This window comes from Cricetulus griseus, chromosome 9 (assembly GCF_003668045.3).
Source record: "Cricetulus griseus strain 17A/GY chromosome 9, alternate assembly CriGri-PICRH-1.0, whole genome shotgun sequence".
Lineage (NCBI taxonomy): Eukaryota > Metazoa > Chordata > Mammalia > Rodentia > Cricetidae > Cricetulus > Cricetulus griseus.
In genome coordinates, this window is record NC_048602.1 from 19671553 (window position 1) to 19697308 (window position 25756).

Here is a 25756-nt window from a genome sequence, read left to right on the forward strand (position 1 = left end):
AGCAGGCAAACCTTAGTTTTTTAGGTCAGAGTCAGTTTGAGGCTGGGTTGGTATGTGCCTGCCTCGTGTGCATCAGTGGCTTCAAGCTGTCCCCAGCATCACAGAAAGTAGCATAGTGGTGCAGGCCTGCCTCCAAGCACTCTGGAAGCAAGGTCAGGGTCCTCAGCTACATTGTGAGTTCCAGACCAAATGGGCTACATAAGAGCCTATCTCAAGAGAAAGATCAGTTTTAGGGACCTGACGTCATGGTACACATCCAGGGGCTGAGGAAGGAGGATGGCCATGAGTTTGAAGCCAGTCTGGGCTACATAATGAGGCTGTCTAAAAAACAAAACAAAACAAAAACAACAACAGCAACAAAAACCCAAATGTTTGGGGGCTCATCATAGTGGCCTACACCTATGGTCCTAGCTACTCAGGAAGCCAAAGCAGGAGACACTCCCAAGCCTGTGAGCTCAAGGCCAGTGTGGCGAAGCAAAGAGTACCTGTTGCCTGGCAGCAGGTGTGAACACTGGAATGGATGAGACAATCAGGTAGAGCAGATGGCTGCAGCTGAGTGGGTGCATGAAGTCCTGGGCTCCATCCTCAGCACCACACAAACAGGTGGTGGTGCACCTGTTACCCAACAATCAGGAGGCTGAGGAGTTAAAGAGCAGGAGTTCATGGTCGTCTCTGGCTATGCAGAGTTTGAAATCAGCCTGGGCTACATGAGACGAAGCAGACCTGATGGTCCACAGTTTACCTTGCCCATTTAAAGTCGTATTAGCCCTCTGTCTTGCCGCCTCCCCCACCATGTTCACCTCTCCAGTTTTGCCTCATCCCCCTTCTCTATTGGGTTCACGTTAGAGTTTAGGTTGCTTTCTCCATTCACCCTTTGAAATGGCCTGGCCAAAACACTATCCAAAACTTACCCTGACCCACCCAACTCCAACTCCTTCATTTTGCAGAAGGGGAAATAGGCTTAGAATCAGAATTCTCGGGGTGGGGCTTCTTTTAGTTATTTATCTCTTTGAAGTGGTATCTGCCTGTGTAGCCCAGGCTGGCTGTGGATAGAAGGCAGCCTTCCAGCCTTGGTGCTGAGGTGCCGAATGACTGCCACACCCAGCACCTTATTTTATACCATTTATTCTGGGGAAGAATTCAAGCCAGATGTATTCAGGCAGAGAAATCCTTGAGGCTTAATTTCTCTGTGTGTTAGGAAGACTCTGGACAGTTAGCTTTTCATAACCAGAAACCTCAGGGTCTGAAATGGGAAACTGTCATGTTCTTGTTTTCCATTGCCATCATCCTGAGGCTCCAGTGTCATATACTGTTCTGTGGGAATAGCTGTGTGCTTAGTTGGCTGTCCAAAAAAAATAAAATAAAATTCCGTATTCAACAGAGTGGCAAATGGAAATGGAGATTTGAGTTAGCAGACAGCTTTTAGATTTTAGCTGAGGAACACCTCAAAATTTCTTTGTAGCAGTAAAGTAGTGTTTTTAGGTTCTCCTCCCAGATCCATGCCTTTGCTAGACCTGGAGATGTGGGTAGGTTTCCAGTACCAGGCATTTGTTTTCTCTCTTTGAGAGTGTCTTAGTCCAATTAGAATATGTTGGTTACCTCTGAGGTATGTGTGCCACCCTTGCACCCTTAGGGCTATCATGCAGAGTGCATTGTTTGTTTCAGAGGTGTCACAGCTGAATAGGACTCTTGCTTGGCACTGTCCTTTGGATGTTGCATGTTTACTTCTGGTACCATGAAAGGTAGTTGCCAGGCAGCAAACCTTAAAATCTCTAGTCCTCTAGGATTTGTGTGGGAATTGTGTGGCTTCTTCAACACTAGGGACTTAACATCTTTCTTTGGGAGGCAACCATGTGCAACAGCAGTACCCTGTAATGTTTAGAATTCTCTTCGACAACTGTGTCCAATAAGTTTAAAGAAGACATCCTACACCTGGTGTTTGTTGTTTTGGTCGAAACTCTGTGGCTCTTGTGAGGGCATCACCAATGCATTGGGGAAATTATCATTTATTCTCTAACTATAATTGCTTACAGAGACTTATAGGTATAATAGGCATTTTTTAGTTGATGTGTGGAGATAATCTTGCTTGTACAAATAAAGCCTGTCTGCAGGTCAGAGAATGGAGCTTGCCACTCACTAAGCATATAGGTATGTACGTCTTTAGAGCCAGACAGGAAAGTGAGATGCCTGGGTATAAATGGGATATAAGCTGCCTCTCTTGTCTGCTGAAAGGCTAAGGACATAAGGTGTGGCTGTGGATTGTTCCTTCTCTCTGATTTCTCATCATTTTGCTTAAAAACAGGGAGTGGGGCTGGAGAGATGGCTCAGGGGTTAAGAGCACTGGCTGCTCTTCCTGAGGTCCTGAATTAAATCATCAGTAACTGCATGGTGGATTGCAACCATCTAAAATGAGATCTGGTGCCCCATATGGGTAGAAGTTTTGTTTTGTTTTCCCTGAGACAGTGTTTCTTTATATATCCCTGGATTTCTTGGACCTCGCTCTGTAGATCATGATGTCCTCAAACTCAGAGATCCATCTGCCTCTACATGCGTATTGCTAGGATTAAAAGTGTGCGCCACCAACACCTAGCTCTATTCTCTGTCCCTCAGAGGCTGTATTTGTACAAGCAAGACATCACCACATTGATGGATAATAGTCAAGGAATACATGGATTCCTTATGATATATCCAGAGAACCTTAATATTATATTATTCTCATTCTTCTGTGTTATATATCCAGCTGTTCTCCGTAATGAAATCCTCATCACTGTCTTTCCATTTCCCCCTTCAATCACTTGTTCCCTGTTACTCCATCTCTGCCAGTCCCTCACACTACCCAGTGCTGTCTTGTTCCTTTTCTGGTTACTCCAGGTTGTTTATTTGAGGATTCTCTATTTTGATTTTCAGTGTGGCTCATTTTTGTTCATGGCCCTTTAATACTCTGGTTTTGTTTTTATGTTGCTGGTCGGTTTATAGTAGTAGTCATCTTTCATTTCGAGGAATAGTGCTTTGCTGTCTTGCTCATGGATGGTTTCTTTACAATTTTCCTGGATTTATCTATTCTTCATATTTCTTACCATGAAACTTATTATTTCACATGATCTCATGGAAGATACCTCTGATTCTCCTGTGTAGGTTTTGCCTCAGATTCATTATCTGCAGTGTTGCTTTAGTGAAATCAATTGTGGTGTTGGTGATTAGCTTGGTCTCCATAAGTTTTAACAGAGTAGTGTTCTTTGTGCTTCAAGATGCTTGCTGGTGATTTTTCTCTTCATGTTTCAAATGTCTTTCCATGCTCTCCTATGTTAAAGATCATTGACCAGACACCTGGTCATATTCTTTTTCTTGGGTCTTTTCATGTGGTTTGACATTGTTCTCTAACAGGTTTCAGTATTACTCCTACATTCTGACCCTTTATTTTATAGGGAAGTCAGCCAAGTGTTCATTGGTCCTGAAAGAGAAAGAAGAGAAACAGTAAGAAATGGCTAATTTTCCAGTAAATACGTCACAGGTCAGTGGTCCATTCCACTTTCTATCTAATCATTCTCTACTTTGATAAATTAAAAATCTTTGATCTTTTTCCTTCTGAGAATTTTTAAATTTTTATCAGGATCAATTCTGTGAACAGACAACAATAAAATCTCACATTGCAATAAGCAGACCCAAAGACTATAAAACTCAATGTAGTCTGTACAGGCTGAGACCTCTGAGGGCACAGAAGCTCTAGAACATCACGTGTGATTTTATACTTAATAATTGAATATATTGAAATTTCCTTATCCACCACCTAAACACCAAAATCCTTTGACAGGATTAGAACTAGAAAAGGTCTTAACTTAACTTTTCCATAACTGGTATTCATTACCTGCATTCAGTCCCTGATAATTTTACCTTCCAGTTCTCTTTTCTCCAAGTTATACAGTTTCCACATTAACATTGTATCTATATACACATGTGATTGGGAGATAATGCACATTAGCAAAAACTTGGGTCTGTCCATTCTCCTGCAATTTTTTTTCTCTTTTACTGAAATGTACACAGTTTTTTGTTTTTTTTTCTTTTTTGGTTTTTCAAGACAGGGTTTCTCTGTGTAGCTTTGTAGCCTATCCTGGCACTCACTCTGGAGACCAGGCTGGCCTGGAACTCACAGAGTTCCTCCTGCCTCTGCCTCCCGAGTGCTGGGATTAAAGGTGTGCACCACCAATGCCTGGCATGTACACACTTTTATACAATTTTCAGAATACATTCATTCATCTGTTGATAGACAAAGCTTTGATTCTAGTACTTCCCTTTCATGATAAAAACAGCAGTAAGATGGGGTATAAATATCTCTATAGTAGGGTGCGTTTTTCTCTGGGTATACAGCCAGCAGTGAAAGAGCTGTGTCATATGTTAGTTCTGTCTTCAGTTATTTTCAGTAATCTCCAAACTGTTTCCCACAATAGTTGTATTAATTTACACCCTCCCCTCCATCAACAGTGAGTAAGGCTTCTTTTCTCTCCCTGTGCCATCTCACATTTATTGCAGTTTAGTTGATGACAAGCATTCTGTCTGGGGTTAGTCACCATTTCCATGACAGCCTTTCCGTGATCTTGAGCACTTTTTCAATGTTTATTGGCCAGTAGAGTTTCTGTCTTTGAAAAGTGTCTGTTTAGCCCATTTGTTAATTTGCCTATTTTATTTTGTTGGAATTAAATTAATTTAATTTTTGATAAATTCCTGATATTAACCTTATTCAATGTTTCACTGCTATGGATTCACTTACCTATACCTTAAACAATTTTTGATGTAATTCTTGGAATTCCTTTTTTTTTTTTTTTTTTTTTTTTTTTTTTGAGTTAGGGTTTCTCTGTGGCTTTGAAGACTGTCCTACCAGAATGAGTCTGGTCTTGAACTCACAGAGATCTGCCTGCTCTGCCCCCTGAGTGCTGGGACTAATGGCCTGTGCTACCAACTCCTGGGCCAATTTTTATTAGTTTGTGAGTGAAGTGAAATTCTCAAAAAAATTCTAAAATTATCATTTGTCTCTGTTGGCTTATGCTTATTCTTAGGAAAATTTGGATTATATCAAAGATTGCTGATGCAGATTTTTCTCTGTTTATACTGGCCCAAATGTCATAAAATTAACTCCATTTCCCTTATATGTCAATGTGAAAATCAATAGTCTGTACTCCTGTTACAATCCGTGCTACTGTGGAAAAAACCCAAAACTCTTGTCAATAAAATCAGTCATGTATTCTTCTGTCTATACCTTCCTCTTTCCTAATTAATGGTGTGCCATTGGACCTAGAATGTAAACATCCAGCCTGACTGTTAGAGTAGAGTCATGTGAGGCACAAATACAGACAGGATTGATATGTGTCAGTGTTTTAGCCTCACTACAGGTACAGTATTTAAGCAGAGACATGTACAATGGGATCTTATGTGACATAAACACAACATCCATAAAATAGAGATGACCATGGCTAGATATTACATTTATTTCTTGTAAGACTTGTTTCATCTTGTTTTGATTTACATCATTCATGATAGAATGTGACTGTATTGAGAAATCCTATTTTTGAGTAATTATCTTGCCTTCTTCACTAAATTGTTTCACCTTGTAGCCAGGAAAACACATCCAAGTAGCACTTGGTCAAACCATACTTTTTTATTTCAGGGTGTGTTGACATTCAGGGATGTAGCAGTGGACTTCTCCCGGGAGGAGTGGGAATGCCTGGACTCTGCTCAGAGGGCTTTGTGCATTGATGTGCTGTTGGAGAATTACAGCAACCTGGTCTTTGTGGGTGAGAACATTTTGCTTCTTGAATTCCCAGCCCATCTTTTGTTTGTTTTCACTGAATAGGTTGTAAAATCTGTTAAGGCATCCTGAATTAAGAAAACAGGAGACAGGGCAACGTTAGTTGTTTGTAAGAAAATGTCAGCTATTTTGGTTTCTCTTTCCAATTTGCATTCCACTTTTTATTTTGTTTTATATAACTAGTTCAAATTATGAACAAGCTTGCTTCACATGTCAATCCCTTTTCCCTCTCCCTCCCCTCCCACCCAACCACCCACCCCATCCAGGGAGGGTAGGGCCCTCCATGAGGGCTCCCCAAAGTCCACCACATCGTCCTGGGCTGGGCCTGGGCCCTCCCCCATATGTCCAGGCTGAGAGAGCATCCCTTCATGTGGGATGGGCTCTCAAAGTCGCTTCTTACACCAGATAAATACTGATCCACTACCAGGGGCCCCATAGAGTGCCGAGGCCTCCTCATTGACATCCACATTCAGTGGTCTGGTTCAGTCCAGTGATTGCCTCCCAGACAGCAGTCTGGGTTTCATGTGTTCCCCCTTGTTCAGGTTAGCTGTTTCTGTGGGTTTCACCAGCCTGATCGCGGCCCCTTTGATCTTCATTCCTCCCTCTCTGCAACTGGGTTCCAGAGTTCAGTTCAGTGTATAGCTGTGGGTGTCTGCCTCTGCTTCCATCAGCCACTGGATGAGGGATCCCCATGCTCCAAGTAGCTCAGGAGATCCTGCCCCTTCCCATTCTCCAGGGTCCATGAATTTTTCTCTTAGAGTCCTTATTGTTTCCTAGTTTCTTTGGTGAAGAGGATTGTAGGCTGGTAATCATTTGCTCTATGTCTAAAATTCATGTATGAGTGAGTACATACCATGTTTGTCTTTTGTGACTGGGTTACCTCACTCAGGATGCTTTTTTCTAGTTCCATCCATTTGCCTGTGAATTTTAAGATGCCATTGCTTCCCCCCCCCTGCTGAGTACTCCATTGTGTAAATGTACCACATTTTCTCTATCTATTCTTCAGTTGAGGGGCATCTGGGTAACTTCCAGGTTCTGGTTATTACAAACAACATTGCTATGACCATGGTTGAACATATGTCCTTGCTGTATGAATGTGCATTATTTGTGTATATGCCCAAGATAGGAATTGCTGGATCTTGAGGTAGACTGATCCCTATTTTCCTGAGCAACTGCCATACTGACTTCTAAAGTGGTCTTAGAAGTTTGCACTCCCACCAGCAATGGAGGAGAGTTCCTTTTTCTCCACATCCTCTCCAGCATAGACTGTCATTTCTGTTTTTTGATTTCAGCCATTCTGGCTGGTATAAGATGGTATTTCAGAGTTTTTTTAGGTTGCATTTCTCTGATGGTCAAGGATTTTGAGCACTTTATTAAATGTCTTTCAGCCATTTTAGGTTCCATTGAGAAATCTCTATTTGGTTCTGCACACCACTTTTTAATTTCATTGTTTGGTGTTTTGGTGGCTAGCTTCTTGAGTTCATTGTATATTTTGGAAATCAGCCCTCTGTCAGATGTGGGTTTGGTAAAGATCTTTTCCCATTCTATGGGCTGTTGTTTTGCCTTACTGACTGTGTCCTTTGCCTTACAGAAGGTTCTCAGTTTCAGGAGGACCCATTTATTAATTGTAGATGTCAATGTCTGTGTTACTGGTGTTATGTTCAGGAAGTGGTCTCCTGTACCAATTCACTCAAGGGTGCCACCTACCTTCTCTTCTAGAAGGTTCAGTATGGTTGGATTTGTGTTGAGATCTTTGATCCATTTGGTCTTATGTTTTGTGCATGGTGATAGATATGGATCTACCTGCAGTCGCCTGCATGTCTGAATCCAGTTGTGCCAGCACCATTTGTTAAGGATGCTTTCTTTTTTCCATTGTATGGATTTAGCTTCTTTGTTAAAAATCAGGTGTTCATAGGTATGTGGATTAATATCAGGGTTTTCGATTCTATTCCTTTGGTCTGTCTATCTATTTTTCTGCCAATACTAAGCTGTTTTCAGGACTGTGACTCTATAATAGAGCTTGAGGTCAGGGATGGTGATGCCTCCAGAAGTTCCTTTATTGTACAGGGTTGTTTTGGCTATCCTGGGTTTTTTGTTTTTCCATACAAAGTTCTGTATTGTTTCTAAAAGTTCTGGCATGGGTTATGGACTGCCTGGAAGTACTGGTGGATTATTGCATACAAGGTAATCATGATTAACTGTCTGGAAAGGATGTGATTGCCCTTGAAAGAAGAGAGAAGGGAGTAGCCATCACTAGAGTGGGCTAGTAATGAGCAAGAGAATACTGAAGGCTTCAAGTGAAAGAGGACACAAGAGTTGAGAATGTTTTTTGATATTCAATTCTATCTGATATTGATATTCAATTCCTAGTCATTTAACTTAGTGTCCTGGCTACAGGAGGCATCCTGTCTGTTGTAATGACTGTGAAGGCCTTCTGCCTTATTACACCTGTATTATGGTGACTTAATACTACTAAAAACTACAGTCTTATTTGATTGTGCTGAAATTGCTGGGATAATTTTTCAATTTTTTAAGTCAAACTTGGGTCTTTGAAGTAATGTTATTCTCTAATTGTCTTCCTTGTATGCATAACTTCCTATTACATCCTTCATTATTCCCACTGGTGAATACACAGACATTCTCTGGGAAATATCAGGCATCAGAGTGCACCTGAGAATAATTCTGTGAGGAAAGTTCAGAAACACAGTAGTGTGTAGAACTCTGTGACTATCTGACAGAAATAATAGATGCCTATGACAGTCCTGGCTCAAACGAGCCAAAGCCTGTTATGTCTGGCAGAATATTGTCTTTGCATCCATTACTAAGTATAAGTACTGTAAACCTGGGAGTGGATTACACTCTGCTTCATTAATAGCTGAGAAGAAATATTGAAAGGTAGTTACATGTATTCTAAGTATAAACCTTCAGGGTTCTTTATCTTACAGCTAATTCGCCATCATCAATTATTTTTTTCATCTTTTTTAGGTTAGAGATTTTGAGAGAGATGAGATATCTGTTTTAAATTACTGACCTGTGAAGGCTGCCATGCTGTGTTTATGAGAATCCATATAATTATAGTGAAGGAAAACTGTCCCTTATTGGGAACTCTAATCTTACGAGTTCAAGGTTTACTTATGTTAAATGACAACTTAGGAAGACAGTCATTTATCACATGTTTATTTTTGGAACAAGCCCTATTAATCTGAAGTTACTCATTTTCAGAGAACTATCGAAAATGTGATCCTGTCCATCACCATGTGAAGACTGAAACGGAGTCTTGTCAGTGTAATGACCTTGGCAAAGTGCCTCATGACCACTCCATATGTGCACTTTATAGAACAACTGAAACTACAGGAAACTACACATGCAGTAATCCCAGGGATGCCTCTGTTGACTCATCAAACTCAGATAGACATGAAAGCATGCACACTGGAGAAGGAAGTTGCCAATCTAAAGACCGGGAGAAATCTTTAAATGTTTGTTCCAACTTTACTCAAGATCAGAGAGTCTACACTGCAAAGAAAGAGCATAGGCAGGAAGGTGATGACTCTTTGAGCTCTGCATATACACTTTTGCAGCAACCAACCTACATTGAAGAAAATCCACACCAGTGTGGGAAATGCAAGAAATGCTTCAAGACTGCCTCCTACCTCACTGAACACGAGAGAATTCATATTGGAAATAAACCCTACCAGTGCAACATTAGTGAAAAATCCTTTACCCAACATTCTAGCTGTGAAAAAAATCACAGCCTTCATACTGTAGAGAAACTTTACACATGTATGGAATGTGACAAGTCCTTTACTCGGCTATCAAAATTTAGAACACATCAGAGCATTCACACTGAGGAGAAACCTTACAGATCTATCAAATGTGACAAGTTCCTTACCCCAGACTCACATCTTAGAAGAAGTCAGAGAATTCATACAGAAGAGGGACCTTACAGTTGTGTGGCATGTGACAAATCCTTTACCCAGGTCTCACTTCTTAGAAGACATCAGAGAGTTCATACTAAAGAGAGACCTTACAAGTGTATGGAATGCGATATGTCCTTTACCTGGAATTCAGATCTTAAAAGACATGAGAGAATTCACACTGGAGAGGGACCTTACAAATGTATGGAATGTGACAAATCCTTTACCTGGGATTCAGATCTTAGAAGACATCAGAGAGTTCACACAGGAGAGAGACCTTACAAATGCAGAGAATGTGACAAGTCCTTTACCTGGTACCCGGATCTTAAAAGACATCAGAGTGTTCACACATTAGAAACACCTTACAAATGTATGGAATGTGAGAAGTCTTTTACCTGGGATTCAGATCTTAGAAGACATCAGAGAGTTCACGCTAGAGAGGGACCTTACAAATGTATGGATTGTGACAAGTCCTTTACCTGTGATTCACGTCTTAGAAGACATCAGAGAGTTCACACTGGAGAAAGACCTTATAAATGCACAGAATGTGGTAAGTCCTTTACCCAGGACACACATCTTAAAAGACATCAGATAGTTCATACTAAAGAATGACCGTACAAATGTATGGAATGTGACAAATCTTTTACCTTGGATTCAGCTCTTAGAAGACATCAGAGATTTCACACTGGAGAGAGACCTTACAAATGCAAAGAATATGACAAGTCCTTTACCTGGGATTCAGTTCTTAGAACACATTAGAGAGTTCATACTGGGGAAAAACAAATGTAGGCAATGTGACAGACAAGTCCTTTACCTGGAGCTCACACCTTAGAAGACATCAGAGTTCACACTGAAGAGAAACTTTTTACACGTGTTGGATGTGACAAGTCCTTTACCAGGATACTACATTTTATAAGACATCAGAGGGTTCATACTGGAGAAAAACCTTGGAGTTGTAAGGAATGTATCAAATCTTTTACTAGATGCAAACATGTTACAACACATCAAAAAATTCACACTGGAAAGAAACCTTACAAATGCCAAAACTGTCATATCCATCATCCACATTGCAAGTCTTAACAGATGAAGAGAAAAAATCCCATTACAAATACTGTGAAATACAGTATTTCCGGTATTCTCTGCTTACAAATAACAACAGTTCATATAATAGAAACATAAAGATAAGAAACTTGGGGGCTGGAGAGATGGCTCAGAGGTTAAGAGCAGTGGCTGCTCTTCCAGAGGTCCTGAGTTCAATTCCCATCAACCACATGGTGGCTCACAACCATCCATTATGAGATCTGGTGCCCTCTTCTGGTGTGCAGATATACTTGGAAGCAGAATGTTGTATACATAATAAAATCTTTTTTTTTTTTAAAAAGAAACTTGTGAAAACTTTTAATGAGTTTTAAATCTTAGAAAATATAACAGAGTTTAACCAAATTAATATTCTCTCAATGTTAGTGGTGTAAAGGCTTTATTTGTTTTTATTGTGTATGTGTGTTTTGCTTGCTTGTTTTACTGTGCACTCCAAGACGACCTGGTGCGGGTAGAGGCCAGAAGCCCCAAAGCGGAAGTTACGCACATTATGAGCAGTGGTGTGTGCTTTGAATCAAAGCCATGTCTCTTAATAGAGCAGCCATGGTTCTTAATCACTGATATCTCTAGCCCTTGGGAAAAGCTGACATAAAACATATATCTTTTATTCATCATCCAAAGATTCTTAACAGTTCCAGGCATGATAGTGCAAGGCTTTAATCTCTCACTCAGGAGACAGGGTTAGGAGGTTGTCTGTGTTTGGGGCCTTCCTGATGTACAGAGTCAGTTCCAAGACAAGGATTGCATTAATGCTGTCTCCAAACAAAAAAATCATAATGCAGGCAAATTTTAATTCTGTGTCAAATTTTGATTTGCATCTCAAAATTCATGCTTCTGGCCAGCCATATGGAAAATACACTTGTAAATCCCATCTTCTTGTATTTTGGAGATATAGGTCAAGAAGCACAAGGAAATATCAGAAGTGGGCCAGGCCCATTTAAAAGGGAACTTAGTGAATGTGCACAGGTGGTGCACTTGATGGCTGCAGCTCTGGCCATTTAGAAGACTGTGGATAGATCCAAGTCTATCACCATGCACAAAACTTAAGTCAAAATGATCAAAGATCTCAACATAATTCCAACCACTGTGAACCTATTATAAGACAAAGTGGGAAATACCCTTGAATCACTTTTTACCTGTCTGCTATCCTGGTCCACAATTGCAAAAAATGTATCGTGTTCATCTTCATTCATTTAGTTTTGAGACTTACTGAGAATGACCGGAGCCATGTGTGAGCTCTGTGTTGGAGCCTACTGGGCTGAGCCCAGAGGACTACAGCTAAAGTCAGTGATTCTCCTCCCAAAATCCATCTATAGACAACTTTGAGAGGTAAAGAGTGGACCCTGTGAGACCTTCCCTTTCGTACACTGACTGGTCTAGTGTGAGGTCAATGTGGGTCAGTACTGTTGCTGTTGGTTACTGATTACAACAGCTGTATGGAGTCTCGAGAATGGCAGGTCTTAGCCCTTCCTCCTCTTTCCCTTATTACTCCCTTTCCTCCTCCTCTTTCTCAATGTTCACAGAGATATAAAAGGGAATGGTTCACTGATGTTTTCAGGGCTGGGGCCATGTAACCTACTTATTTTCTGAACCTGGCACCGCAAGGGCCTCTGCACTCAAAACTGCATTAAAAAGTGTTTTTCCTATATTTTATCTGAAAGCATCTTTAACAGGACTCAAAAGGACTGATTTGTTTCTGAGTTATTAAAATGAAGGACTTCTGTCTAGTGGTGAGAGCTGTACAAAGCAAGACGAACTCAACACTGAGAATTTATCAATGGTTGGACCACTGACTTCTGAAGACACCAATTTGTTTTAGAAGGGACCAGACCCTCACTCATCCCCTGGCTTTAGCATCCATTGCAGGCTACAGAAAAGACACATTCTTCTGACACAAGGAAACTCCAGGTCCTCTAGCCTAGGGTAAAAGCATAACAAAGAAACTCCAAATTCCTCCCTCCATACATTGATGGATTTTCATATGTTGAACCATCCTTGCATCCCTGGGATGAAGCCTACTTGATCATAGTGGATGATTTTCCTGATGTGTTCTTGGATTCGATTCGCCAATATTTTGTTTAGTATTTTTGCATGGATGTTCATGAGGGATGTTGGTCTGTAATTCTCTTTTTTAGTTGTATCGTTGTGTGACTTGGTATCAAAGTGATTGTAGCCTCGTAAAAAGAGTTTGGCAATGTCCCTTCTGCTTCTATTGTGTGGAACAATTTGAGGTGTTAGCTCTTGTTTGAATTTCTGGTAGAATTCTGTAGTGAAGCCATCTGGCCCTGGGCTTTTTTTGGTTGGGAGGATTTGATGACTGCTTCTATTTCGTTAGGGGTTACAGGCCGATTTAAACTGCTTATCTGTTCTTGGTTTACTTTTGGTAAGTGATATCTATCCAGAAAATTGTCCATTTCCTTTAGATTTTTCAAATTTTGTGGAGTACAGGTTTTCAAAGTATGACCTGATGATTCTCTGGATTTCCTCAGTGTCCGTTGTTATATCCCCTTTTTCATATCTGATTTTGTTAATTAGCATGCTCTCTCTCTGCCTTTTGGTTAGTTTGGATAGAGCTTTGTCTATCTTTGATTTTCTCAAAGAACCAACTCTTTGTTTCATTGATTCTGTATGTTTTCCTAGTTTCTACTTTATTGATTTCAGCCCTCAGTTTGATTATTTCCTGGCAACGTCTACTCCTCAGTGGTGACTTTGCTTCTTTTTCTTTAATGCTTTCAGTTGTTCTGTCAATTCTCTAGTATGACTTTTCTCCAGTTTTTTCATGTGGGCATTTAGTGCCATGAACTTTCCTATTAGCACTGCTTTCAGAGTGTCCCATAAGTTTGGGTATGTTGTGTCTACATTCTCACTAAATTCTAGGAAGTCTTTAATTTCTTTTTTTATTTCTTGCTCAACCCAGGAATGGTGCAATTGGGTGTTATTCATTTTCCACCAGTTTGTAGGTTTTCTGAAATTTGTATTGCTGTTGAATTCTAACTTTAAAACATGGTGATCTGATAAGATACAGGGGGTTATTTCAATTCTTTTGTATCTGTGGAGGTTTAGTTTGTTGCCAGTATGTGCTCAATTTTAGAGAAGGTTCCATGTGGCGCTGAGAAGAATATTCTTTTGTATTTGGATGAAATGTCCTGTAGATATCTGTTAAACCCAGTTGGGACATACCTTCTGTTAGTTTCTTTGTTAAATTTCTGTCTGGTGCTCCTGTATAGAGGTGAAAGAGGGGTGGGTTTTTTTTTTTGTTTGTTTGTTTGTTTTTTTTTTTTTTTTTTGGTTTTTTGAGACAGGGTTTCTCTGTGGCTTTGGAGGCTGTCCTGGAACTAGCTCTTGTAGACCAGGCTGGTTTCGATCACAGAGATCCACCGCCTCTGCCTGCCAAGTGCTGAGATTAAAGGCGTGCGCCACCAACGCCCGGCACTTCTTCATCTCTTTTGATTGATTTTGGTTTGAAGTCTAATTTGTTAGATATTAGGATTGCTACACCAACTTGTTTCTTAGGCCCATTTGATTGGAAAATCTTTTCCCAACCCTTTGCTCTGAGGCAATGTCTGTCTTTGAAGTTGAGGTGTGTGTCTTATATACAGCAGGATGGATTCTGTCTTTTTATCCATTCTGTTAGCCCGTATCTCTTTATGGGCATGTTAAGACCATTGACATTGAGGAATATTAATGTCCATTGATTGTTGGTAGTGTCATTGTGTGTGTATTTTACCCTCCTTACTCTCCTGTTTCTTTTGTTTGGTAAAATTGGATTATCTATTGCCTATGTTTTGTGAGTGTAGTTATCTTCCTTGGGTTGGAATTTTCCTTCCAGAACTTTCTGTAGTGCTGGATTTGTGGATATGTATTGTTTAAGTCTGGTTTTGTCATGGGATATCTTGTTTTCTCCATCTATAGTGATTGAAAGTTTTGCTGGGTACAGTAGGCTGGGTTGGCATCCATGTTCCCTTAGTGTTTGTAGGATATCTATGTAGGACCTCTGGCTTTCAAAGTTTCCATTGAGAAGTCAGGTGTGATTCTGATTGTCTTTATGTGTTACCTGGCCTTTTTCCTTTGCTGCTCTTAATATTTTCTCTTTATTCTGTAGGTTTGGTGCTTTGGTTATTATGTGTTGAGGGGACTTCTTTTTGTGGTCCAGTCTGTTTGGTGTTCTGTATGCTTCTTGTACTTTCATAGGCATATCTTTCTGTAGGTTGTGGAAGTTTCCTTCTGATTTTTTTGAATATGTTTTCTGTACCTTTGAGCTGTATTTCTTCACCTTCTTCTATACCTATTATTCTTAGGTTTGGCCTTTTCATTGTTTGAAATTTTCTTTGGTCAATGTCTGTATATCCTCTAGCAAGTCTTCAACAACTGAGATACTCTCCTCCATCTCTTTATGTCGTGTCCCGGCTTGTCTCAGCTTTAACCCATGACAGCCATGAGGTTCAGCCTGAGTGGGGGTGTGTGGACCTGGAAGCTCCCAGCAATCCAATGGCGATAAAGATCAAACACAGGCATCTTTTCATTTTAGAGAGCTCTCAGTTCCATGTTGTAGAACTAGAGTCATTTCTTTATTAGCCATCTTTTCTGGTGTTTCCTAACCATCCTGTCAACATCATGAGGGAATCATTTCTCTCTTTGTTCCCTTTCTGCTCTGGCCGCTCACCCCTAACTCCTAACCTTCTATCCTCACACAAGTTACTCACATACCTCTGATCTCCCTGCCCAGGTGCAGGCCCATTCAGATGCTTAGGTACATAGATATGCAAATTAGGTGGTATATTACCCTGAGGCTATGGTAAACAATATTAGCCCTACTGGCATTAACAATACAATAGTGGGCCGGAGCTTTCCAGTGCTCCATGTTTAGTGAGGCTAACAGCTGGATCTCAAAATATTCCATAGCGGAAATACTTTGGTCCCCCACATCTTTAATCCTGTTGGTTATACTCACATCTTTAGTTTCTGATCATTTATCAGGCTTTCCATTTTCAGCATCCCCCTGTTCTGTGTATTCTTTATTGTGTCTATTTCAGGTTTCATGCCTTGAACTTTTTTGAGTGCTTCCTTCACTTGTTTGGTTGTTTTTTCTTGGCTTTCTTTAGATTCTTTAAGAGATTTGTTTACTTCTTGAATTTTTTGGTTTGTCTTTTCCTCCATTTCATGTAATTTTTTGCTAGTTTTTTCTTCTATTTAAGGGATTTTCTTGTTTCCTCTTTAATGGTCTCTCATCTTCCTAAGATAATTTTTGATGCCCATCTCTTCATCCTCTGTGTTGGACTTTTCAGATCTTGCGGCTGTGGATTCCCTAGATTCTGGTTGTGTCATACTGGTCTTTCTGTTTTTGAGTGTGTTCTTTTTCTTTTTTTAAAGATTTTATTTATTATGTATACAGTTATCTGCATGTATGCTTGCATACTAGAAGAGGGCACCAGATCTCATTACAGGTGGCTGTGAGCCACCATGTGGTTGCTGGGAATTGAACTCAGGACCTCTGGAAGAGCAGTCAGTGCTCTTAACCTCTAAGCCATCTATCTTCCAGCCCCCTTGAGTGTGTTCTTACTCTGTCTTCTTCCCATCCCTTCTTGCATGGAGTACATGTGGGGGTCTCTCCTTCTCTCCGATGGCATCCATATGGCAGAGGGTGGTGGCTGGACAAGACTGAGGTGTGTCCAGACTCAGGGTGGGCCTTCTGGTCTGGGCAGCTCCACTCTTGTCTAGTGCGGGGGCAGGGGGGAGAATTGAGGCAAAAGCGAGCAGGGGTTGATGGGGGAGGTTGGGGGGGAGCAAAGCAGCTCCCAGACTCAACAGAGGCTCGGGTACCCACCGCAGGACAGAGGGCAGAGTGTAGAGAGAGGTGAAGTGTGTCCAGACTCAGGGTGGGCCGGTACATGTTTTTATTACATTTTTCTAATAGGGTCTGAAGACACAGCTTAGGGGTGAAGTGTACTGGTTGCCCTATCAGAGGACTTGGATTCAATTTCCAACATGCATGGCAGTTCACAATTGTCTGGAAGTCCAGCTTCTGGGGATCTGATGACCCTTCTGGCCTCCACCTATACCAGGCATACATGTAGCACACATAGTTGCCAGCAAAGCATGCACACACATTTAAAGAAATGGAAACCTTCTCACTGTTATATATGCAGAATTTCATTTTAATATACACTCTAGGAAAATGTTAAAAACATAAACCATCATAAAGTCTTTCACCAGTTTCTTACCATTATGTTTCTATTTTCTTTAATCTAAAATTTTTATTTTTCATTTTACATAGCAACCCCAGTTACCCCTCCTTCACCATCTCCTACCCCTCCCAGTTCCCCAACCAATCTATACCTCAGAGGAGGTAAGGCCTTCATTGGGGAGTCAACAAAGCCCTTCCCCCTTATGTTAAGCCTGAGCAAGGTATCCCACCTTGAAAGGTTTCCCATGGGGAATGGGCCTCTAAAAGACCTGAACCTGGGATAGGTTCTGGTCCCACTACCAGACCTGCCCCGCTCAACAGATCAGGGCATATAACTGTTACCCCTTTTCAGAGGGCCTATTTTAGTCACATGCAATTCCCCATCTGTCAGTCCATGGACTGTGAGCTCCTACTAGCTGGGGTCAGATATCTCCTTGGTTTTCTCCATCATCATCTTAACCCACCCCCTTGATCATATAATGGCTCCTCCTTCTCATCAACTTAACTCCAGTAGTTCAGCCCAGTGCTTGGCTGTGGTCACTTCATCTGCTTCCATCAATTACTGGATTTAGGTTCTGTGATGACATTTAGGGTAGTCACTAATCTGATTAAGGGGAAGGTCCTTTCAGACATCCTCTACACTATTGCTGGGAGTCTTAGCTGGGGTCACCAATGTGGGTTCTTGTGAATTTCTCCAGCACAAGGTTTCTCCCTAAACCCATACTGGCTCCCTCTATCAAGATCTCTCTTTCATTGCTCTCCCTGAGTATTTTGTAAACTGTTGTGACTTGTAAGCAGTGCGTAGTGGAAAATGCAATGTCACATTATTTGATCAGTCAGTTTCTCTCCAGCATGACATTTCTAGTGTCTCCTAAGATTCAAAATCTGGATAAAGGATGGCTCAGTCTTTGCATGTGTATGGTTTCTCTCCATTATGGATTTTCTGATGTTTCCATAGAGCAGCAGAGAGGACAAAGGATTTGTTACATTCCTAACAACTGTAAAGTCGACATCCAGTATGAACTCTTGCATATCTTCTAGGATTCAAGTCCCGGGTAAAGGACTTGACACATTCCATACATTTGTAGGGTTTCAACCCTGTGTGAATATTGTGAGGCTTTCTAAGATTTCAGCAACTGGAAGATTGGTCACAGTCCTTACAACTGTAAGGTCATTCTCCAGTATGAACTGTCTGATGTCTTCTAAGACCTCAGATACAGGATATGTCATAATCTTAGCAAATGTCAAGTATCTCTCCAGTATGAAGTTTTTGATGTCTCCTTAAAAGATAAGATTGGGAAAAAAAATGTCACAAACTTGACAGCTTTAGGGCCTTTCTCCAGTATGTACTCTCTGATGTCTTCTAAGATTTGAGTCCTGTGTAAAGGACTTGTCACATTCCATACATTTATAAGGTTTCTCCCCAGTGTGAACTCTCTGATGTGTTCTAAGACATGATAATCTGGTAAAGGATTTGCCACATTCCTCACATATGTAAGGTCTCTCTCCAGTATGAATTCTTTGATGTATTCGAAGTTTTGAGGGAGTGCTGTAGGACTTGTCACAGTCCTTACAACTGTAAGGTCTCTCTCCAGTATGAACTCCCATATGTTGTCTAAGAGTTATGATATCGATAAAGGATTTTTCACAATGTATACATTTAGCAAGTTTCTCTGTAGTATGAATTTTCTGATGTGCTCTAAGATTTGTGAAGCGAGTATAAGATTTGTCACATTCCTTACATCTGTAAAGTTTCTCTCCAATGTGGACACTCTGATGTGATTTAAGACTCGAGTTGCAGTTAAAGCGTTTGTCACACACCTCACATTTGTAAGGCTTTTCACCAGTGTGAATTCTGTAATGCCTAATAAGAAGTGATAATTTAAGAAAGGACTGACCACATTCTTCACAATTCAATTGAGAATGAGTTTTCCTATGCCTACTCAATGCTGAATAGTGAGGAAAGTGTCTGTCACAGTCATTGCACTTGTAAGGCTTCTCTGCAGCATGCCTTTTCTGATGGCAATTAATTGCTGACAAGAAACGAAATGACTCTCCACATTCTTGGCACTTGTAAGGTTTCTCCCCAGTATGAACTCTTTGATGTGCTTTAAAACTTGCATTCTGCGAAAAGGATTTTTCACAAATATTGCACTTGTAGGGTTTAATGCCAGTATGAACTCTCTCATGTACAATGAGTTTTGAGGCAGCACTGAAGCATTTCCCGCATGTCCCACACTGGTGTCGTTTCTCTCCAGTGTAGATTGGTTGTAGCAAAAGACTACATGTAGAGCTGAAGGAGTCATCAAATTCTCCCTGCCTGTGCTCTTTACTTGTGGTGTACATTGTCTGATCTTGAGTAATGCTGGAACACATATTCATAGATTTCTTACAGTCTTTAGATCTGCACGGTTCTTCTCCAGTGTACATGCTTTCATGTCTGTCTGGGTTTGATGAGTTCACAGAGGCATACCTGTGATTACTGCATGTGTAGTTATCAGAGTTTTCTGTAGTTTCCTTTGTTCTATAAAGTGCACATGTGGAGGGGTCATGAAACACTTTGCCAAGTTCATTATACTGACAAGACTCCTTTTCAGTCTCCATGAGCTGATGGACAGGATCACACTTGTAATAGTTCTCTGAAAATGAGATTACTTCATATTAATAGGGCTTGTTCCAATAATAAACATGTGATAAATGACTGTCAAGTTGTTAGTTACCATACGTGAACTTTGAACTATTGAGATTACAATTCCTAGTAATGGACAGTTTTCATTCACTGTAGATGAATGGATTCTCACAAACACAGCATGACAACCTTCAAAGGTCAATGAGTTATAACAGATATCTCATCTTTATCAACTGGAAAAAGACGGAAAAAAATAATCAATGGCTATAAATTTGCTTTCTGTTAGTCTTGAAGTGATTATATTTAGGATACATGTATCCATCTTTAAATATTTCTTCTCAGAATATATACTAACTGATAGCAAATAAAGATTACCATTCAATACCATTTTAATTCCTTAAAAGATTAAAGTCTTACTCAAAAGCATCACAGGTTTATTTCTTTCTCTAGAAAACAAACATACAAACAAACAAACAAACAAACAAACAAACCCAAAAAACAAAAAACCAGCAGCTTCCCGAAAAGTAATGGATGCAAAGGCACCATGATGCCAGGCATCAGAACCTCCAGCTAGATTGAGGCAGGGCTGTCACGGGCAGCTATTGCTTATTTCTATCCTTCCCTTTCTGAGCTCCACACACTGCTGTGTCTCTTAACTTTCCTCATAGGGTTGTTCTCAGGTCCACTCTGTACATTGACTCCTGAGATTATTTCCCATAAGTGTGCCTGTGTATTTGCCCCTGGGAAAAAGGAAGCTAAAATATGAAGATATGTATAGAGGGAAGGCGATTAAAGAATAATCATACTTCACAGACTCATGTTAGAGTAAAAATATTGCAAACTATCCCAATCCTACTTCAGATTAATCAAATACAAGTGAATTGTGTACTAGTATTAAGTCATCATGATTCAAGTGTAACAAGAGAATGCCTTCTAACACAACAGACAGGTGGCATCTATGGGCCAGGATCCTACACTAACTTAAAAGATCAGGAACAATTTTTTTTGTTTTGCTTTGTTTTAGGATTTTCAAGACAGGTTTCCTGTGTGTAGCTTTGGAGCGTGTCCTGGCACTACTCTGTGGACCAGGCTGGCCTCAAATTCATGGAGACCGCCTGCCTCTGACTCCCAAGTGCTGGGATTAAAGGCGTGTGCCACCAACAGCCGGGACATGTTTTTAATTGTGAGAAAAATTCAAGATATGCAAAATGGAAACACTAACTATACTGAAGAATTTGATAAGAAATATCACTGGAGGAATCCTGTTTAAATTCTTCTGCTTTCTGTTTTCAAGTACTGAGCATAGGACTGTCTTACACTTCTGTATTCTTTCTAAAAGTTCAGTCACGTCTCGTTGCTGTCTCAAAGAACACATGGATTATTGTAGAGGCAGAGGCAGGCAGATCTCTGTGAGTTCGAGGCCACCCTGATCTCTAGAGCGAGTGCCAGGATAGGGTCCAAAGCTACACAAAGAAACCCTGTCTCAAAAACCAAAACGAAAAACAAACAAAAAAAAAACATGTCTATTGCAATAAATACAGAAAGCGTTAAGATATAGTGGAAACATTATATGCTACTGAGTCTACCAATGAATCTTGGAACCAAATGAAGGTTGGATGACAGCTCTAAAAATGGAAAATTGAAAGAGAAAACTAAATGGCATGAAAATGTTCTTTCCTACTACTGTACTTTGCCTTGTCTACTGTTAGTTCTTACACAACAGCTTCACAGATTTTACAACCTATGAAGTAACAACAAACAAAAGACGTGTTAGGAATTCTAGAAGCAAAATGTTCTCACCCACAAACATCAGATTGTTGTAATTCTCTAACATCACATCAGTGTACAAATTCCACTGAGCAGAGTCCATGCATTCCCACTCCTCTTTCGAGAAGGTCACAGTCACATCACTGAATGTCACCAGACCCTGAAACAAAAAAGTAAGGGTTGACCAAGCACTAACTGGTAGTGCTTTCCTGGCTAAAAGGAGACACACAGTATGACTTCCAATACAGTCACATTCTATCATGAACATTCTAACTCTGTGTACACACATTGACACAAGAGTCTCACAAGCAGTATATATGAAACAAGAAATACACTTAAGGTCTGTACATGGTTATCTATATGTTATGGATGCTGTGTTCATGTCCCACAGGAGAAATGTCTCAGAAGGCAAATTCATGAGGAAGTGTTCTTTAGATGCTATGTAACTTAGATCACGCTGAAACACTGACACTGAATTCATCCTGTGTGTACTTGGCCCTTACACGACTCTATTCAAACAGGCTCCGTGGGGATATTTACACTCTAGGTACAATGCCCCACCACTAAGTAGCAAAGGAGTAGGTAGGTATGGACTACAGAATATAGGACTGATTTTATAAACAAAGAGTTTTCATTTTTCTTCGGAGTATCAGGGATTGTAATAGCACGACATACTGTCAATTTTAACATTGACATATTAGTATAATGAATTAATTTTATGACAATATTTGGGCCAACATGAACACATAGTAAAATCTGCATCAGCAATATTTGATATCATCCAAAATTTCCCTAAGAATATGCATAATAGAGACAATTACCAATTTCAGCACTTTTGAAGACTTATTTCACTTCACTCCCAAAGAATAAAAATCGAGGGAAGTCAAATTTTATTGGCACCGTTATCAATTGTTCTGAAGAAAGTCTTTTCCTGCCTGCATTAGGATAATCCTGAGGTGATATTTGCCAGTGAAAGGCTCCAGAATTCTTTCCAGTGAAACAGAATGTGGCTGAACTGATTTCCTGTCCCATTTCCCCACTCACTCCATCCCTTCCCCCTCCTTCTCCAATCCCTCCACCATACCTGCATCGTTAGCTTCTGTCTCCTCTCTCCTTCCAGGCCCCTCTGCTCTGCTGCACAGGTGAGCAGGTCTGGGTGATCAGTGAGCCCTGCACATGAGAAAGAGATTGTTCAGGAAGCCCCTGGATTTCTAACACAGTGCTGTGCTCTGTAGATGAAGAGAACACTAAGGACAGGATTATACAAATGACTTCCTAACTGTCATGCAATGTCAAAATACTGGAAATATTTAGAAAGCTTTTTTTACTTAGCATCTCTTGAATCACACATCCAATCACAGCTCAGTCAGAACTCAGGGGTAGAAATAAACTAATGACTGGGAAGAGAGTATCACACACTAGTGATGTTCTGAGTTGATCATGGACCAATAATGGTGGAGCCTTACATCTCCCATAGGGATATAAGAGGAGGAGAGAACATTTATGAAAATTCTCCTTTACCTTCAGGATTTCACTTTATTCTGTGGGATGTGGGACTCACTCACACAAGCTCACACTTGCAGATTAGTTTGTCATGAAATACTGAGGAGCAGCAAGGGAGACTACAAGGAAACAATTGTCAGACACAGAAACCATACTGTTGCAACTCTGCAATGTCAGGTGTACCATGTTTCAGTGTCAGTTGAAGAAAGAAGTCACTCAAAGATGAAAATTGGAGGCCTATGTGGCAGCAGGAAGATCCTACCTCTCTGATGAACAGTGATGAAAAAGTATATTTATTGAAAGCTACACAAAGTATTTCCTCATGCAAAGGTCCCTCATCTAATTTATTTTTCTTAGTAGAGGAGAGATGCCCCTAACAGTCCTTTATTATGTATTGTTTGTAATACACAGTAACACAAGGGCCCAGGTGTGCCTGAAGTGTCTTGTGACCAAAGTCATGGAAGGGCTACAATTTCCCTTCAGCAAAACAATTCTAGAGATCACGTGAAACAACCACTTTTCTACAGAGTCTTCAAGGTGAAAGTAATTGTTAAAAAAACTGTTGTTTAAGCCGGGTGTTGGTGGCGAACGCCTTTAATCCCTGCACTTGTGAGGCAGAGGCAGGCAGATCTCTGTGAGTTCAAGGCCAGGCTGGTCTCCAGAGCTACTGCCAGGTAAGGCTCCATAGCTACACAGAGAAAACCTGTCTGGAGAAAAAAAAAAAAAAAAAACAAAAAAACAGGAAACACTAGAATCAAAAGTAAGTTTGGTCATGTGTCCATGGACAGAGTGCTTTTCTTGGACCAAGGATAAAAAAAAACCAAAAAACCCCAAAAAACTATTGCAGACATTTTTCTGATACACACGAGGTATCCTAATTATTCAAAAGATGCTTTCTGATATTATTCTATACTATCATGCATTTAAATTTCTTCTTTCCTTGTCTATTTTCCACTGAAATAGATCTTTCTTGTGTAGTGCTAGCTTTTGGTGAAGTGACTATGTATCCCTTGCTAGTCTCCACAGCAGTGAGATTCACCTGACTCTGTCTTCTGAGAGTTAGGAGTAAAGGAATGGCAAAGACTCTTTCAGAATGCTGTATTTCAGTCACCGTGTGCATATGTCTCAGTAGGAAAATTAAGGGGGGGATAAAAGAATATTTTTAAAAGTTAATTTTTACAAGCATACTGTGGACCTCACAGAAAAAGTTTACATTCAGATTCATGACATTTGCAGGCATTCCTGTTATGAGTATAATCTAAAACCTTTCTGTGAATCCAAGTCTCCGTTTTCACGTGCCCTATTCTCTTGAATAGAGAAGCTTATAACATGGAAATTAGTATGGTTGATTTTAAATTTCAAGAGCTCTGTCGTTTGCAACATACCAAAGAGAATCATGCTTGCAAATCTTCAGATGAATTCCAAAATTCTATTACATTATTTTTACAAGAATATTGTGGCAATCAGAAGATCAACTGGAAATACCAGGCGTATTCCACATGATCTAAAATACACCAAGGGAAAGACATGCACAGCAGAATCTCGGAGCCGGCTTCCTGATGAGCAGCAGAGAAACTGCTCGCACTCCCGGTCCCTCCCTCCGGGTCCCAGCCCCGCTGCTCCTCTGACCTCGGTGCTTCAAGGGCCGCCGGGCTGCGGTTCCCGAGGTCTCAGGTCCCCGCGGACCCGCCGTGTCCTCCGCACCCGGGTCTGCAGCGCGCGGCTCCCCGGGGAACTGGCAACAGCACTGCTGGAGGCTGCTCATCAGCAACTTCCTTAGTCTCAACGTGGGTCCCAGCTTCCAGTCCCATCATTCCTTCAATCCCTCAGAAGCTCCAGTCTTCACTTATTCCCAACCAATAGGCTACATCCTCCCGCCTGCAATTTCCGCTCCAGTGTCCCCGCCCCACTGACCGTCCCTCCCCCTGCGTCTCCCGCCGCTCTGCACACAGCTCAGCCGTCAGGCCGCCCTGGACCCGCCCTGGACCTGCTCTGCGCAGGCTCCACACACCCTTGCTGCAGCCTAGACCGGAGCTGCAGCCAGGAGGACGCTGCACCCCGGTGTCTGACTCCACAGTGAGTCTGAGACCTTCACATAAAAGACAGGCAGCCCAACCTCTGTTTGACAACCGGCCTCCTGGGCTACTTCTTACATCAAACCATAACGGGTTAAATTCAGTTACCAGCGTCCCATCCCCACACAAACATGAAAAGTCAAAACCAAATACTGCAGTTGTGCCTTAGGGAGAGACATTTCAGGAACTTGGATTCAGAAAAGAAACGGATGTCTCCAGAAGCCAGTTATCAGCCCATTGCTTACAGCTGAGGGCTAAGCTCATTCCTCTGTAACCACTAGATGGTGGTGTTGTCATTTTACTAACTGAAAACAAGTTAGTCTGTGATTCATTCAAAAGGTCCCTTCAGATAAAAATAAGAAAAAAGAAAATTTGTATGCAGTAGTAAATGCAGAGACTCTTGGCTGCGCTCTGGGAGCAATGTGGGAGAGGAAAACCAAAGGGACTAGAAAGGGAAGGGGACAAAAGCTAAGACATGCCAGTCTCTCGAATCCATATAGCGTGGTGGCGCACACCTTTTATCCCACCACTGGGGGGCAGAGGCAGGCGGATCTCTGTGAGTTCAAGGTAGCCTGGTCTATAATAGAGCTAGTTCCAGGACAACCTCCAAAGCCATGGAGAAATCCTGTCTCGGGGAAAATATACAAACAAACAAAACCAAAACAAAACAAAAAGGAAAATTTTCCTTCCTGTTGCCTCAACGTTAAGTTCTGGGACTCTAGAAGTTTTAGTTCCAGACAGCAGAGCATACCTCACAAGAGCTGAAATAAACATTTTATTGAAGTG

At 41.0% G+C, this 25756-nt stretch overlaps 1 protein-coding gene across 4 annotated transcripts; it reads right to left on the reverse strand.

The window, feature by feature from the left end:
• Nucleotides 1-1109: 1109 nt before the first annotated feature.
• On the reverse strand, nucleotides 1110-24759 carry LOC113838158 (zinc finger protein 54-like). 4 transcript variants are annotated; one of them, XM_035449507.1, is made up of 4 exons: nucleotides 24525-24759; nucleotides 22477-22562; nucleotides 21426-21552; nucleotides 1110-3451 (listed from the first exon to the last, which is right to left on the reverse strand). In XM_035449507.1, exons 1-4 carry the CDS (start codon nucleotides 24658-24660, stop codon nucleotides 3420-3422), a joined length of 381 nt encoding a protein of 126 aa, XP_035305398.1. In that variant the 5' UTR covers nucleotides 24661-24759; the 3' UTR covers nucleotides 1110-3419. The 4 variants fall into 4 exon arrangements, with proteins under 4 accessions (XP_035305398.1, XP_035305396.1, XP_027289777.1 ...); XM_035449505.1 differs by lacking the exon at nucleotides 1110-3451 and adding an exon at nucleotides 5631-5868; XM_027433976.2 differs by lacking the exon at nucleotides 1110-3451 and adding an exon at nucleotides 16477-19635 and having other exon boundaries at nucleotides 24525-24754.
• Between the last annotated feature and the right edge of the window lie 997 nt (nucleotides 24760-25756).